The sequence below is a fragment of the Podarcis vaucheri genome (genome assembly GCF_965113315.1).
Source record: "Podarcis vaucheri genome assembly, chromosome: 5".
In the NCBI taxonomy this organism is placed as follows: Eukaryota; Metazoa; Chordata; class Lepidosauria; order Squamata; family Lacertidae; genus Podarcis; species Podarcis vaucheri.
The window spans coordinates 97,976,788-97,992,569 of NC_138763.1; the positions used below are offsets into that span (position 1 = coordinate 97,976,788).

At 46.0% G+C, this 15,782-nt stretch overlaps 2 protein-coding genes across 4 annotated transcripts in view; one reads left to right on the top strand and one right to left on the bottom strand.

Annotated features, from left to right (window-relative positions):
* FGF23 (fibroblast growth factor 23) overlaps nucleotides 1–13,768 on the bottom strand; it is a 32,918-nt gene extending 19,150 nt beyond the window's left edge. Inside the window, exons 1-3 of one of the 2 annotated variants that reach the window (XR_014219951.1) lie at nucleotides 13,097–13,768; nucleotides 6,685–6,788; nucleotides 3,916–4,712 (exon numbers count right to left, since the gene is read on the bottom strand). Coding sequence is in view for 1 of the 2 variants with exons in the window: in XM_082223325.1 (XP_082079451.1) it covers nucleotides 4,314–4,712; nucleotides 6,685–6,788; nucleotides 13,097–13,319 (726 nt within the window). In the remaining variant the exon portion in view is untranslated. Of the gene's footprint in view, nucleotides 1–3,769; nucleotides 4,713–6,684; nucleotides 6,789–13,096 lie in introns of those variants that run through there. The other variant, XM_082223325.1, reaches the window with a different exon arrangement.
* Nucleotides 1–14,897, top strand: part of TIGAR (TP53 induced glycolysis regulatory phosphatase) — a 28,635-nt gene extending 13,738 nt beyond the window's left edge. The window contains exon 7 of one of the 2 annotated variants that reach the window (XM_082223316.1): nucleotides 14,877–14,897. In XM_082223316.1, the coding sequence (XP_082079442.1) occupies nucleotides 14,877–14,882 (6 nt within the window). In that variant the 3' untranslated portion in view covers nucleotides 14,883–14,897. Of the gene's footprint in view, nucleotides 1–9,339; nucleotides 9,414–14,876 lie in introns of those variants that run through there. The other variant, XM_082223315.1, reaches the window with a different exon arrangement.
* Nucleotides 14,898–15,782: the final 885 nt, after the last annotated feature.

Here is a 15,782-nt window from a genome sequence, read left to right on the forward strand (position 1 = left end):
TTTAACATCTTTTGGGTGCCTTCATAACCCAGGTAATACAGTTGGGGGGGGGTGACAGACCAATAGAGGTGGCTTTTTTAGCCATGGTTTTCTGCCATTTGCTGATAAATTCCTCATTGGTCTGCTCCCCCCCTTCAGTGTTTCTCATTTTTCACTGTTCACCCAGCAACAGACGTTTGAGTAAAGAGATCAACCAGTTTTAAAAAGGAGAAATAGCTGAGATGGGCACAACACAGAAAGTTAATACAACAGAACCCAGCTCTCTTCTCAGGGTCCTCAAACCTTGCTTTAAACTGCCATCACCCCTTGCTCACTCTACTCAGACCTCTGCCACTGTTTAAGATTATCACTTTTTCCCTCCCAGTTTTCTCGGTTCCCACTTATTCAAACCTCTGCTGTTATTTAAAACCGCTATCCCCCCCCCCACATCACTGTCTCTCCCTTCTCATTCCCATGCCATGCTCACAGGTTGCGTTCTCTTTTACTCCCTTATGTCACCCTGACTTCGTGCAAATCCGGGATTGTGATGCAGTGCCACAAATCCTCCAATGGGGGCTGCCTGATGACAGCATTACATTTTTTATGTATATAGGATGGAAAATCATTAGGACTAGTTATAGGCTGCTGTTGTAGGATCAATACTAACTAGAGATGGGAAGGCCTGGGGGGGGAATGGGGGGGGACCCGTCCCGTCCCCGTTTTCCCCCCAAAGCCATTTCCCCCCGGAAAATTTGAAAAAAAGGGTGTAAAATATTCCAACTATATCAAACTTTTTTTCCCCAGAAAAAAAAGGCTTTGGGAAAAACTGGGGAAAAGCTTGGGTTTTCCCAATTTTTCTGGGTTCCCCCCCTGGCCTTCTCATCTCTAGTACTAACCTCCCGTCTCTTGCGGGGGTGCAATTAGTGCCAGCACCGTCCGTTAAGAGTTTGGGTGTAATCTTCGACACCTCCCTTTCCATGGAGGCGCAGATTGCAGCTATGACAAAGGCGGCATTTTTTCATCTCCGCCAAGCTAAGCAGTTGGCTCCTTACCTCTCTCGTCCTGACCTAGCCACTGTGATCCACGCGACGGTCACCTCCAGACTGGATTATTGTAACTCGCTCTACGTGGGGCTGCTCTTGAGACTGACCCAGAAACTCCAGCGGGTGCAGAATGCCGCGGCGAGACTCCTTACGGGGTCCTCGCTGCGGGATCACATTCACCCAGAGCTACACCAGCTGAACTGGCTCCCGGTGGAGTACAGGATCAGGTTTAAGGTGCTGGTTTTAACCTTTAACGCCCTATACGGCCTAGGACCCTCGTACCTACGGGACCGCCTCTCCTGGTATGCCCCACAGAGGAACCTACGGTCTTCAAACAAAAACATCTTGGAGGTCCCGGGCCACAGAGAGGTTAGGCTGGTCTCAACCAGAGCCAGAGCTTTTTCGGCTGTGGCTCCGATCTGGTGGAACGCTCTGGCACAAGAGACATGGGCCCTGCGGGACTTGACATCTTTCTGCAGGGCCTGCAAGACAGAGTTGTACTCCACCGGGAGCCAGTGCACCACTAAGATACCACTTTACGTACCCATGATGTACTTTCAATGCTTTAAACGTGTGGTGTGACCGTGACCCCAGGACCTTTCAGTTACTTAATTCTCGTGGTCCAGTTGGATGTCCTGGCTCACAGCTTAGGAATCATTACATTGGATAGGCTTGGAAAGGGGCATTTTTAAAACACAGGAGGAAGAAAACAAGGCATGATTTATTTCTCAGAAAGTTTATTTGTATTTTCATTACAAATTGGAAATGGTGGGTATACATAATCATTATAAATATTAATAAATACTCTTAAATGCGGTAAAGAATTCAAATAAATAAATAAATAAATAGAACAACATAAAATGCATTAAACCACATTTTCCCTATTAGCTAGGAAACATCCAGGGGCTCTTTTTTCAACAATTCCCTTGTTGTTTGAGATTAGGAATATCCAACAATGGAGAAAGCCATTTTACATTTTCCAGTGATGTAAGAGTCCTGTAGTTTTAATAGTGTGGGAAATAATCATTCATAACAGGGAAAGCATACATTGAAACCTCTTCTGTATACCATCTTAATAGTTCTAGGCAGGGAGCCAGTCCTGCGGCTTGGTTAATTGACAGTATAATATCAATGTTTCCTTAGAACTGAGCATTGGGGCCACAATCGCGCATACTTCTGTGGGAGTAAATTCCAGTGACTACGGTGGGACCTACTTCTGAGTAAATATGACCATGATTGTCTGGCACCCTTATCCTAAGAACAGGTCAGCAAAATTGTCTCGTTATTAATAAGGTCTAGTATCTTGGGTTGGACTCGATGGCCCTTGTGGTCTCTTCCAATTCTATGATTCTATGATTCTATCTTGAAGAGTTCATAGTTCAGTGCAAACAAAAAGCCGTTCTGAAAAGCACTATAGGTTATTATAGTGTGCTAAGGAAAAGTGTGAAATCTCTCCAGCGCGTTGTAGGTTTATTTTCCTACTTGGACTTTCAAGAGATTTGAAGAAAGGAAGTATACCAGCTTGAAGTCTTGAAGCACCCCATGGGAGCTCCTGGACCGGCTTTTGCAGAGATGAACAAAATGTGTACATCAAATGTGGAGGATCTAGGTTTGTTTCACTTACATAAAGGGTGGCATCCATTTAAGTCATACTCAGGAGTCTGCCCACAGAAATGTGTGGACTTAACTAAAGTCTACAGATTTCAGTGTTTCTGCTTTGAGTATGACAGTTGGCTATAAGTCAAAGAGCAAGGGATATGTTAACAGATTTTAAAAGCATTCAAACATGTAATTTTTAACTGGCAGTCTGAAGTGATACTGTCTCCACTAAGAGCTCTGGCATATAATTCTGCTGATCATGTAGTTTGGCTTGTTTCTTAGAGCTCAGCAGGATTATGTAAGTTGAAGGAAATATGTTCCATTGTGGTAGTATGAATAACTTGCCATCTCTTCACGCTACACCAAAAATTCAGAGCTTGAAAGGCTACGAAAACATTAGGGCTGAAACAAATGTATTTGCTTAGTATCTTTGCCCCTCCACCCTCCCATACACATGCCAAGTATTATTAAAACCCCAGACAGATGTTTATTTCTATTTTCCTCATCCATGGCTTATATGGCTTATATATTCACCCACAGCTTCAGTCAAGAAAAATTTGGTCCTTGCAAACAGAACCAGGCAGTCTATTTGCTACGTTTCCTGGTTCCAATTCAGCTGTAGCTGAAGTTGTTCCAAGTTTTGCTCTGTTTCAGACTATAATGGTTTAGTAGCCAATCTGTCACGCTTACACTGCTTCATTTCATGTGAGAATATTCAAATAATCCCTTACATTATGGCAATGATTTGCGCAGGAGAGAAGCATATTCATATTTGTTATACTGAATTCTGCGCTTAATCAAGGGACGCGGGTGGCGCTGTGGGTTAAACCACAGAGCCTAGGACTTGCCGATCTGAAGGTCGGCAGTTCGAATCCCCGTGACAGGGTGAGCTCCTGTTGCTCGGTCCCTGCTCCTGCCAACCTAGCAGTTCAAAAGCACGTTAAGTAGATAAATAGGTACCGCTCCAGCAGGAAGGTAAATGGTGTTTCCGTGCGCTGCTCTGGTTCACCAGAAGCGGCTTAGTCATGCTGGCCACATGACCCGGAAGCTGTACGCCGGCTCCCTCGGCCAATAAAGCGAGATGAGCACCGCAACCCCAGAGTCGGCCGCAACTGGACCTAATGGTCAGGGGTCCCTTTACCTTTACCTATTCTGCTCTTAATAAGTGATGGTTAAACACAGTGGACAATTGGTAGTAAAAGTTGCAGCGAAGGAGAGAAGGGAGGAAAACAGTGATGTATTTTACACAGGATCAGACCATTGGTCCATCTTACCCCATGCTATATCTATCTACCTGTCAGGCAAAAACTCTTGGGGATACTGGACATTACAAAATTATCCCTTCTGTGAGTTATGGCTGCTTCCAAGACAAGTTCTCAACATGAAGCTGCCTTATATTGTCAGACCATGGGTTATTCTGATTCAGTACTGTTTAGCCTCAAGTTGCCATATTTCAAAATGTAAAAACCAGGGCACCCCAAAAGTTGCTGAGTTTTCTTTTTTTTATATAGACAAAAATGCCTAAACATTCCAGAATTTTAAAAATATATAAAAATTATTTCTTAAACCCTTATTCTAAACTGATACTGTGAACTGTATCAGAGTCCTAAAGCATTTTTTCAAATACTTTAAAATAATTGTTCAGATTATGTCCTCGTCAGGACAGAAAACAGGTTACTGTTACAGATTGGTTCAGGTTTTGATATCAGTCCTAGGGCTTGAAAACCACCTGCTGAACGTTGCACCGTTGGGGTCTCCATTTTCGGCATGTGAATCATCTACATCATGATATGTGGATGATTGCGCCTTTGGGTTGTCAGAGAGGTTTCCGGCTGATAGGATACTGCCACAGGGATCGGCACTCGCATTTCTCGTATGTCTGCTAGGTTTTGGTGTGTTGAATTGGACTAAAGGAATTTCGTTCCTTCTGGCCAAGAATTGGGAGTACGGTGGTGGATTCATACCGGGGAATAAAGGTTGCTTAGCTTTTCCTAGGCTGACGAGATAGTTGTACTTGGGAGACTGGTAGACATCATAGCCATTTTCCAGGGTCCAATGTCTGAAAGTGCAGTCTTCATAACTGAAGAAGTGCTGAAGGAAGAAACAAGAACCACAATCAGAACAGCATTAAAATTCGAGTGGAAAATGCTCATCAAAATTCTCTGCTACAGATGGTGTCCTGGTTCTTACCACATATTTGGTATGTCTAAATGTCTTTACGATATTTGATTTCAACTTTTTATATTTTAGTATTTTTAATTGCATGTGCAATGGAATTAGCATTGGCAGTATTTTATAGATAACAGTGTTACGGTTTGACAGATTACAGCTTGTGAGATGTTTGGTACCTTCCAAACCATTCACATCTAAAACATTTGAGCTCATGAGTTATTAGTCTTTCCCATTGCATTGTCAATGGTTCTTTGTTTTTACTTATTTTCTTTCTCCAAGTGATAACCCTTCTACCTTTACCAAAAATAACACAAAATAAAAAATAGATCCAGATTCTGCGCAGAAAAATACCACATTCAAAACAAATAATGCTGGGGGGAGGGGATCAGAAATCCACAGAAGCAGAAAAGTGATGAAATCCTTTTTTAAAAGTGTGATAACTAAGCTTTATCAAATGGTTATATGTCCCGTGATAAGCTACCATTTAATAAATGGACACCTGAACTTTTTTTGCAGTGAATAAAGATATAAAGCAGGGGTGAGAACCTCCATCTCATGAGCCAAATGTGGCTTGGCAGGGGTACCACTTTGGCCCATAGAACTATTCCTTCCAAACAGTGCCCAGCTGCCCTGGCATCTTCTTGCTGGTGTAGTGGGAGTGGGCTTTGTTCCAGGAGCACAGAGTGGTTTGCATTTAAACCACTGCTAAAATGGAAAGGAAAAGCTCCTTTTTAGCAGCAGTTTTAATAAAACATCGACCAGTGGACTAGACCACCCACTGGACAATTATCTGATGTCATTATGTCCTAAGGTGATGGGCAGATGGGTTGTCTTAGGTAAAGGTAAAGGGACCCCTGACCCTTCGGTCCAGTCGTGACCGACTCTGGGGTTGCGGTGCTCATCTTGCTTTGTTGGCCAAGGGAGCCGGCGTACAGCTTCCGGGTCATGACTAAGCTGTTGGTCTGCAGGGGAAGAGACAAAGATGCCTGCCCCAAAGCTTCTCCATCCCTGATATAAAGCAGCATACTTTGATCTGAAATACTTGTTGAGGAACATGCAGACTGGCAGTTGTTTGAGTGATTGCCAAGATTGTGTGCATATTTGTGGGTGGAAGGAGAGTTCACATCTTCCAGGTTTGGCCACCTGTATTCTTAGTTAAAAAGAGACTCGGGTGGTCCTGTGGGTTAAACCACAGAGCCTAGGGCTTGCCGATCAGAAGGTCAGCGGTTCGAATCCCCACGACGGGGTGAGCTCCTGTTGCTTGGTCCCTGCTCCTGCCAACCTAGCAGTTCGAAAGCACCTCAAAGTGCAAGTAGATAAATGGGTACCACTCCAGCAGGAAGGTAAACGGCGTTTCCGTGCGTTTCACGGCGTTTCCGTGCGCTGCTCTAGTTCGCCAGCATTAGTCATGCTGGCCACATGATCCAGAAGCTGTACGCCGGCTTCCTCGGCCAATAAAGCGAGATGAGTGCCGCAGCCCCAGAGTCGGTCACGACTGGACCTAATGGTCAGGGGTCCCGTTACCTTTACCTATTCTTAGGTTAACAGCCTCACAGTTATGTAAAGCCCTGGGTTTCACAATATCAAACTGAAGAGGGCAAATTGTGCAGCCCTCTGTGTTGTCTGTAGCACAGGTGTGGCATGCCGGTGGTGTTGTGCAGGTAGAAAGAAATGTGGGACATCCTTCATAAATCATTGTGTCTCATAAGAACTGCAGGGGCCTGAAGGAAAACGATATCCCAGGCATAAGTGAAAGGGTAAAAGACAATGGTTTCCTTAGAAGTGCAGCCGAACTGGCTTATTGCATTTCCAAGTTAAAGAATCACACTTTGGCTGTTGTGGCACGTGGCACCACTTGAAAGATGCCAGAAAAATTCATATGAGAACTCACCGATCCAAAGATATTGCCATTAATATCCATACAGAGGAAGCGCCCAGTTTTTACGCCATTTATCACCACATAGCCTGCACCTTCAGATTTGATCATCAGGGCACCTGAAATTTAAATGGTTAAACATTAGGAGATAATTTAATGCCGTAAACCAAAGATGACCATCTGGTGGCCATAGGGCAAGACCCAGTCCCAAAGTATTAAGAGTTATCTAGCTAACCCTTCCATTTTTTAGTTGAGGTATGGCAAAAAAGCTTGCCCACAATTTTAATCGGAACACGAAAGTTCTAAGAAAAGATAGTGTATTCTGTTATGCTATCACTTCATTTCGAATTTGGTTTACAATATGTATTCTAATATTTATATGTAATGCTATACTTCTGTACATGCTGAAATGTGCCGTGTGAGGAGCTGGCCAATTGACTGCAAATGTGAGATTAAGGCTGGCAGCATTAACCCTGCCATGTGGGAATCCCTTGCAGATGGCCACAGTGCCTGGCGACGGGCAGTGCATCCACAGCAGTGACCAGCAGAGAAATGACCACTGGGAAGAGCGCAGAGAGAATAAGCGCCATGGTGCATCTGCCAGGCACCTTCCTCTGCACCGGCTGCAACAAAACATGTCTCGCCTACATCCCATCTCTACAGCCACAGCAGGCACCGTAACCCGCCAACAGTTTGACCTCATTCCCAAAGGCACACTCCTTCATTGTCTCCTGAGACAGTTGGATGCCAACCAGTCAACTTGGTTATGGAGTCGGAGCACTCAGTATGTACCCCCTAACCAGCAACCAGCTCTAGACTGTCTGAAGAACAGAACAGCCCCCAAGGCTATAGGACAGCAATGTGGAGCTTCTGTAAAGGTAAAGGGTAAAGGGACCCCTGCCCATTAGGTCCAGTTGTGACCGACTCTGGGGTTGCGGCGCTCACCTCGCTTTATTGGCCGAGGGAGCCGGCATACAGCTTCCGGGTCATGTGGCCTGCATGACTAAGCCGCTTCTGGCGAACCAGAGCAGCGCACGAAAACGCCGTTTAACTTCCCGCTGGAGCAGTACCTATTTATCTATTTGCACATTGACGTGCTTTCGAACTGCTAGGTTGGCAGGAGCAGGGACCAAACCACTGGAGGTCACCCCATCGCAGGGATTCAACTGCCAACCTTCTGATCAGCAAGTCCTAGGCTCTGTGGTTTAACCCACAGTGCCACCCGCGTCCCAGTGGAGCTTCTGTACCTCCACCCTAATTAGTCCTGGCAGGCCTCTGAATTTGGCCCATAAGGACATTTTGAGCAAACCAAACCTATTGTCAGTCTAGGTCTCTTAAGTGCTAAGATCGGAGAGGAGGGTCTCACCTAACTGTCAAAAAAAAGCCTTAGCAATTCACACCAATGACATCTCAACAAAACATTCCCCATAATAGGGTTGATGGTATATGTTATGAACTGCCCTGTGTTCTTCAGATGAAAAGCGGTATACAAATTGAATGTATGAATGAATGAATGAATGAATGAATGAAAAAAATGGCCCACAAAGGGCGGCTTCTTCCACCTGAGAAGAAATAAATAAAACACTCAGCCTGCTTTTAAGGGTCTGTTTGGCGTTTATGTTGCTTTTAGTACAGTGGTACCTTGGTTGTCGAACTTAATCTGTTCTGGGAGTCTGTCTGAAAGCCAAGGCGCGACTTCCAGTTGGCTGCAGGAGCTTCCTGCACTCAAGCAGAAGGCGCGTTGGACGTTCAGCTTCCAAAAAACGTTTGAAAACTGGAACACTTCCAAGTTTGCAACGTTCAGGAGCCGATTTGTTCGGGAGCCAAGCCGTTCAACACGCAAAGTACCACCGTATTGCATTCTTGGGTTGTGTGTCTTCTTGCAATATTTATAAGAAAGTGTGTTCTAGAAATATTTTGACTAAAGTAAATAAATAAGGAAGAACATGGAAGGTTCAGATCAGATAGCTGATTGAACATCCACTCATTTCATGCAGGTCCCCTGCAGTATGAGAAATGCCCCAACATCGCCCCCCTCCAGTCACAGATCTCTGTTGCCTTGTCTAGTTATGCCCTTAAATACTCTTTGTGTTGGAATAAACAGGCAGTGTTGTCTGCATTGGCTACATGTTTTGCAAGCTTTCTCCTTTTATAAGCCTCCAATATACCATATTTTTCGCACCACAGGACGCACCGGACAATAGGACGCACTTTGTTTTAGAGGGGGGAGAACAAGAAAAAAAAATTCTCCCCCTCTCTGCCCAGTGCCCCTTCAGTGAAGCGGCAGGAGGCGCTGCACAGAGAGGGGGAGAACTACCTTGGAAGCCTGGAGAGCGAGAGGGGTCGGTGTGCACCGACCCCTCTTGCTCTCCAGGCTTTAGGTTCCTTTCGACCTGCTCTTTGGGGCAGGGGAAGCCCACCACCAGCCCCAAAGAGCAGGTCAGGGAGCAGCGGAAAGGCGCAGCGGAGAGGCTCCTGTCATAGCCGCGCGTCACCTCTCCAGCCGGGAGAGGGTTGCGGGGCTATGGTGTCTTCGCTCCATAGGACGCACACACATTTCCCCTTCATTTTTGAAGGGGAAAAAGTGTGTCCTATAGAGCGAAAAATACAGTAATTTTTTTTTGAAATGGGTATGATCCAGCCAACTTCCTTTGGTGTCATTCCCTGCAGGGAGCAATGAGGGCCCCAGCACCACCTCCTGCTCTTCTGGAGACGATGGGTCTCCACTGACGACAAAGTCTAAGGCAGTGTGTTAGCTGCCTGGTGAGAAGGGAGTGCTGAGGAGAGCAGCCACTCTTGTGGGAGCTTAGGTAAGCTCAAGGCCGTCTTAAGCATATCCGGCACTGTGGTGCAAAGCTCCCTCCGGCGCGCGTGCACACCCACCCACCCACCCACACACACACGTTTCCCAGAGTTGTCCACCTTTTTTTAGGGAGGATGGGGCTGGAGGAGGCGGGCAGCGGCTGGAGGGTGGCTCCACCAGCGGGAAACCGGCGAGGACTGGACGCGGCACCTCCCGGCTCAGCTAGCCACTTTGTGCAGCGGTGGCCACGGCAGATGGAGGCTCCAGACATGGCGCTGCATCGGCGCGGCATGGCGAGCTGATGCCAGGAGGCACCGCATCCAGCCTCCGCCTCTTCCCTGGCACCCCGCGCCACTAGCCTCTATGGGTAAGACGCCCCTGGATGAGCTGTTCCTGGTTACACACTTGGATAGCTTGAATAAATTGGGTGGATAGATTCATGTAGCCACCGGTGTACCAGCTTGGTTGTAACTGTTGTATTTTGATGACTGGGAAGCTATACGTGTTGCAGGTGCAGGGCAAGCATTGCAATGTCTGGTCCTGACTGATGCTCTGCAGATAGCTCAGTCGGTAGAGCAGGAGATTTGTAATCTCAGGGTTGTGGGTTTGAGCCCCACGTTGCGCAAGAAGATTCTTGCATTGCAGGGGGTTGTACTAGATGACCCTGATGGTCCCTCCCAACTCTACAATTCTATGGATTTTAAGCCTCCCATATAGCATATAAGTGCATATAGCATATAAGTGCAGTTGGAGGATGGATGTCGGTCTTGAATGGGGTAACTGTGCCCCTGAAGGACCAGGTGCGCAGCCTGGGAGTCATTTTGGACTCACAGCTGTCCATGGAGGCGCAGGTCAATTCTGTGTCCAGGGCGGCTGCCTACCAACTCCACCTGGTACGCAGGCTGAGACCCTACCTGCCCATGGACTGTCTCACCAGAGTGGCGCATGCTCTAGTTATCTCCCGCTTGGACTACTGCAACGCGCTCTACGTGAGGCTACCTTTGAAGGGGACCTGGAAACTGCAATTAATCCAGAATGTGGCAGCTAGACTGGTGACTGGGAGTGGCCGCCAAGACCACATAACACTGGTCCTGAGAGATCTGCATTGGCTCCCAGTACATTTCCGAGCACAATTCAAAGTGTTGGTGCTGACCTTTAAAGCCCTAAATGGCCTCGGTCCTGTATACCTGAAGGAGCGTCTCCACCCCCATCGTTTAGCCCGGACATTGAGATCCAGCGCCAAGGGCCTTCTGGCGGTTCCCTCCCTGCGAGAAGTGAGGTTACAGGGAACCAGGCAGAGGGCCTTCTCGGTAGTGGCACCCACCCTGTGGAACACACTCCCTTCAGATGTGAAGGAAATAAGCAGCTATCTTCTCTTTAAAAGACATCTGAGGGCAGCCCTGTTTAGGGAAGTTTTTAATATTTAACGCTGTACTGTTTTTAGCACTTGATTGGGAGCCGCCCAGAGTGGCTGGGGAAACTCAGCCAGATGGGCGGGGTATAAATAATAAATTATTATTATTGTTGTTGTTGTTATTATTATTATTATTATTCACTTATCCAAAGTTAAGTATGAACGTACATATCGAGCGAAGGAGTGCTAAGGCAAAAAGTGATTGGCTGATTAAAAACTTTTCACCTGCTCTGGCAAGCAATTCATTGATCTTGAGGCATCACACCACACCTCCCTTTTTGCTAGACCCCGTGGAAAAGCAAAGAATCAATCATTTATTTGTATGCCTCCTTTCCAAAGTTCAAACCATGCTCAAGACGGCATACAACACATGCAAAATTATGTAACTATAAATGTAACAGAAGTAGTCATGAACAAAATATTGAGTACACAACCAAATTGAAAATTTTTCACATAAATCATAAGATCCAAAAGAAAGATATAATAATTAACAACTCCCACCCCCAACAAAGACCCCTAAACAATACCTCTGCTGCAATCTGTGTATGTTTGTTTGTTTGTATGCATGCTTCCTTGCAAGATTTGGCTGCCCCTGCCTGCTTGAAATGGTAAAACCATTCTTCAAGAAGCCCTCCCTAGATTTGGAAAATCTAAGTAACTACTGGCCAGTTGCCAATATCCCCTTCTTGGGCAAGGTTTCTGAGCAGGTGGTTGTGGACCCGATCCAGATGTCTTGCAGGAAACTGGTCTTTTAGATCGATATCAATTGGGGTTTAGGTCTGGCTTTGGCACAGAAACTGCTTTGGTCACCTGTATGAGAACCTCTGTCTGGAGAGACATGGGAAACGTCTCCTTGTTAATTCTCCTCAGCCTCTCAGCGGCTTTTGATACCATCGACCATGATATCTTTCCGGACCGATTGTTTGAGCTTATTACACCAATCCTGGCCCGATTGCACTGGCGACCGATAGTTTCCGGGCCCAATTCAAAGTGCTGGTTTTGAGCTATAAAGCCATAAATAGCTCAGGACCATAATACCCAAACCTCTCGTGATATGACCCTGCACTCATCCCTTGGGGACTTTCTTTGTGTGCCTCCTCCTGACAAACCAGGCCTAAACCCTGATTGAAATGGATCTAGAAAACCAATTTCCTCCAAGGCTCCTGGTCCAGAGACAACACGAGAACAGCCCTTTTCTATAGTGGGTCCCCGCTTGTGGAATGAATATTTCCACTTACAAAATATAGGTTCTAATTCCCCCTAAAATTTGGAAAATGCAGACGTGTCCAGGAAACGCTCCCTGTCCTCTATGCAAAGCTGTGCTTCAGTTTATCTGCAGTGAAAGGAATGAATAAATCCATTTCTGTATATATTTGAAATTTAAGGCACGATGCAGCTGACGTTTATTTTTTGACTGAATCGTGCTTTTAATTAGAGCTCAGTTTCTGGTTTTTCTTAATGGAAACAAACCATGGGCACGCTCTCTTTCTAATAAGTCTGCCACTTTTACAGATTTTGAAATATTAAATCTCCATATTAAACATTAGGACTAGAGAGCAGCTCTGGGCTTCATGTTTCTCCACCTAAAATGGGATTAATAGTGGACTGGGTAATGCAGCTGTTATAATAATACTTCTAGGAAGCCACTAACAGCAAATGAAGGCAGCCCATTTTCCCTTGTTAATTCCCAGCATTCTTCCTCTGGAGGGGCAGGATGGAGGGAATGTCGTTTTAGGTCACATTTTTATTGCAAACCTCCGCAGTTCACACCTTACCAAACTATATGCAAACTCAAAGAAATCTGCCCTTCACAATCCGCACTTCTCCAAACTTTGCCACACAGTTCTCCAAGCAAATAACGTGCACGGAAATGCTTATGTTGCCATCGATTTATTTCGTAAAGTTTATACGCCTTTTGATTGTAAAAGAAACAAAGAACAAAACCCCAAAGCAGTTCACAAAAGGTTAGGGGCTTAGTTTCCGTAAGAATGCATAGATGAAATGAAAACAACATACAGAAATGAATCATGTTTGGCATAATTGCTTGGGAAAATATGTTGATGGGGAGAAATGCTGACAAATTTTCACGAGGACTTTTTTTTAAAAAAAAGCAAGCAACGTTGTGATGTGGTGAACTGGATTTATTACTGGAAAAATGAGAAACCGAGAGAAACATCTCCCCCTCCCCTCAACCTTTCAGTGGTACTTACTGTAAACGGTTTGGTGAAGACTTCCATCCACATGGCCATTGGAGTTGATTTGCAGGTGGAAGCTGTTTCTTGCTGTGGACGTGTACAAGTGCAGGAGTCTGTCTGTGTTTCCCCAGTTCTGGTTGAGTAGCGGCGAGGCGTTGGGAAAAGCAGTAGCTGCCTTGCAGCCACAGGCAGCCAGCAGGATGAACCTCAGGAAGCTGCAGCGAGTGACCGGGCACATGGCTCTTCTTTCTGAGTGGCTGAAACCTGAAACTCGATCCGTTAATCTGTTCCTCCCTTCGCCTGTGTCTCCCTCTCCTTTAGAGTGAATCCTCAGATAGGCTCCCTACAATTTTTGCAGCAGCTTTATAAAGGGCAGCGGAGTGACATGGGATCCCTTTTGTTTTGTAATAGCAATATTTTGGGAGTGTCCTGAGACCTCAACAAATCCAGGCGGGGGCAAAAAAAGGAATGCATGTAGGTTTCTTAGGGGAGGTTACGCCGCTTCCAAAGTAAGCTTTTGGGCACTAATGACATGTTCAAATGTTATCTGGAAAAAGCCTCTGACATCACAACGCTTCCCACTGGTGGGATCAACCCATTCCTTTGTAAGGGAAGGATATTTTCATTTCTCCCCACCTTTCTGTGCAGCTGATTCTGTAAATATGTGGTGTCAGACACAAAATCTGAATATCTTGTTGGACCCTTTTTGACTCCCCACTATGGCCCAAGGCAGGACGCAGGTGGCACTGTGGGTTAAACCACAGAGCCTAGGACTTGCCGATCAGAAGGTTGGCGGTTCAAATCCCCATGACGGGGTGAGCTCCCGTTGCTCAGTCCTAGCTCCTGCCAACCTAGCAGTTTGAAAGCACGTCAAAGTGCAAGTAGATAAATAGGTACCGCTCCAGCGGGAAGGTAAATGGCATTTCCGTGAGCTGTTCTGGTTCGCCAGAAGCGGCTTAGTCATGCTGGCCACATGACCTGGAAGTTGTATGCCAGCTCCCTCGGCCAGTAAAGCGAGATGAGCACCGCAACCCCAGAATCAGCCACGACTGGACCTAATGGTCAGGGGTCCCTTTACCTTTATGGCCCAAGGCACTTCCAGCAAACCATCATTTGAACCATTTATGAGCTAGGAAGCTGATGTCCTCAAAGGGGCTAGACATATGGGTATTGGCCTCTCTATATCCTCTAAATCAGAGATGAGTGAGCTACCCATCCCACCTCCCCACTGCTGGTGGATTCACTGTGGTCCCCTCAGTCTCCCCCTTCCTCTGGAGCAGAAGCAGGCACCAGATAATCATGCTTCTCAGCAATTCCCAGAGCCAATCAGTTGGGCAGCTGAGAAGGGGGTATTACACAGTGTGATTGCTGAGATCCTACTGCTTTCCTATCTTTGAGATGTGTGTGTATCTAAGCATGTGCAACTTCTCACTCACCATCCACTACCAAGTAGGGCCCTTGGTGCCAACAAGATTTCCCACTCCTACCCCTGTGGGTGTCTAGACTCTGATGAGATGGAAATGAGGCGAAGAATCCGGATGAGCAATTGGAACGTGTACATTGGAGTTTTCAACACCCTAAGACCTTGCTTCGCCTGCAACTTGTCCTCTTCAGCTGTTCTGGACACAAGAGGACAAAAGTGTGGCGAGATGCTCTCATCAGCCCTGCCTGAAATGTCCCCATGCGCACTAGGCCTGCCATCCCACTTCTGATCATCTGTTGGCCCTCACCTGAAGAGGACTTTAGATGGATGAAGAGAAAACCCTCTTGCCCATTCTTTGGTCCTCTCTTGCAGGAATAAGGAATCTTCTGTTCAGCTGAGGATTGCATCCCTGCACAGGCAAATGTCTAGGAACTGCCTGCAGGTGACTAAGGTTAGAGGCAAAAGCAGGCAGGGCAAGAAGCAAAAAGGAGTGTGGCAAACGATGCTGTTTTTACCTTGGTACACTTGGCTGCTTTCCACTCACACACCTCTCCGTTCTCTAACAAGGCAAGTAAGAGACAGTATCACAGTTGAAGGACAGCGCTCAAGGAGGCCATTAAAAAAGCTAAACGTCAATAGTGAGGTGGAAAGAGAATAGTGAAGGTGTGGAAAGTTAAAGGTGCATGCCCGATATGCTACTGCACACATCAAAACTACACTTCTTGAAAAGACACAAGAACGGTGCCAATTAGATCCAGACTTGTGGAGACCACACTTCTGTTCCATTCAGATTTGCTTTTTAAATTTATTTTAAGAATAGCACAGGGAAAATAGGGGTGCAATTTGATGACCTAAGCTGAGTGCTGCCTAGTTGGCACCTGTAACCTTGAAATTATAGCTTTCTCTGTGTGTGGTTGTTTTCAAAAGTTCCTAGACACCCTCAATTGTTTTTAAATGTGTTTTGGTTTGGTTTTTAATTGTATTGTTTTATTACTGTGTCGCTTTCTGCCGTGGTCTCCATTGGGAGGAAAGGGCAGGATGGGAATTTAAACAAATAAAAGCACTTTTAGATGTTTTGGGGTTGAGGCGACTGGGAACATTCCCTCAGACTCCTGTTTGTTTGCTGAATTTTGTAACTGTAATAACTAGATAGGTTTCAGCTGCATGGGCTCTAGCAAAGCTACAGGAAGCTGCCTATCACATGTCACTATTACTAAACATTTACACCTGAATGTTTGGAAAGCAAACGATCCTCAGGTAAGCAAACATGCACAGCAG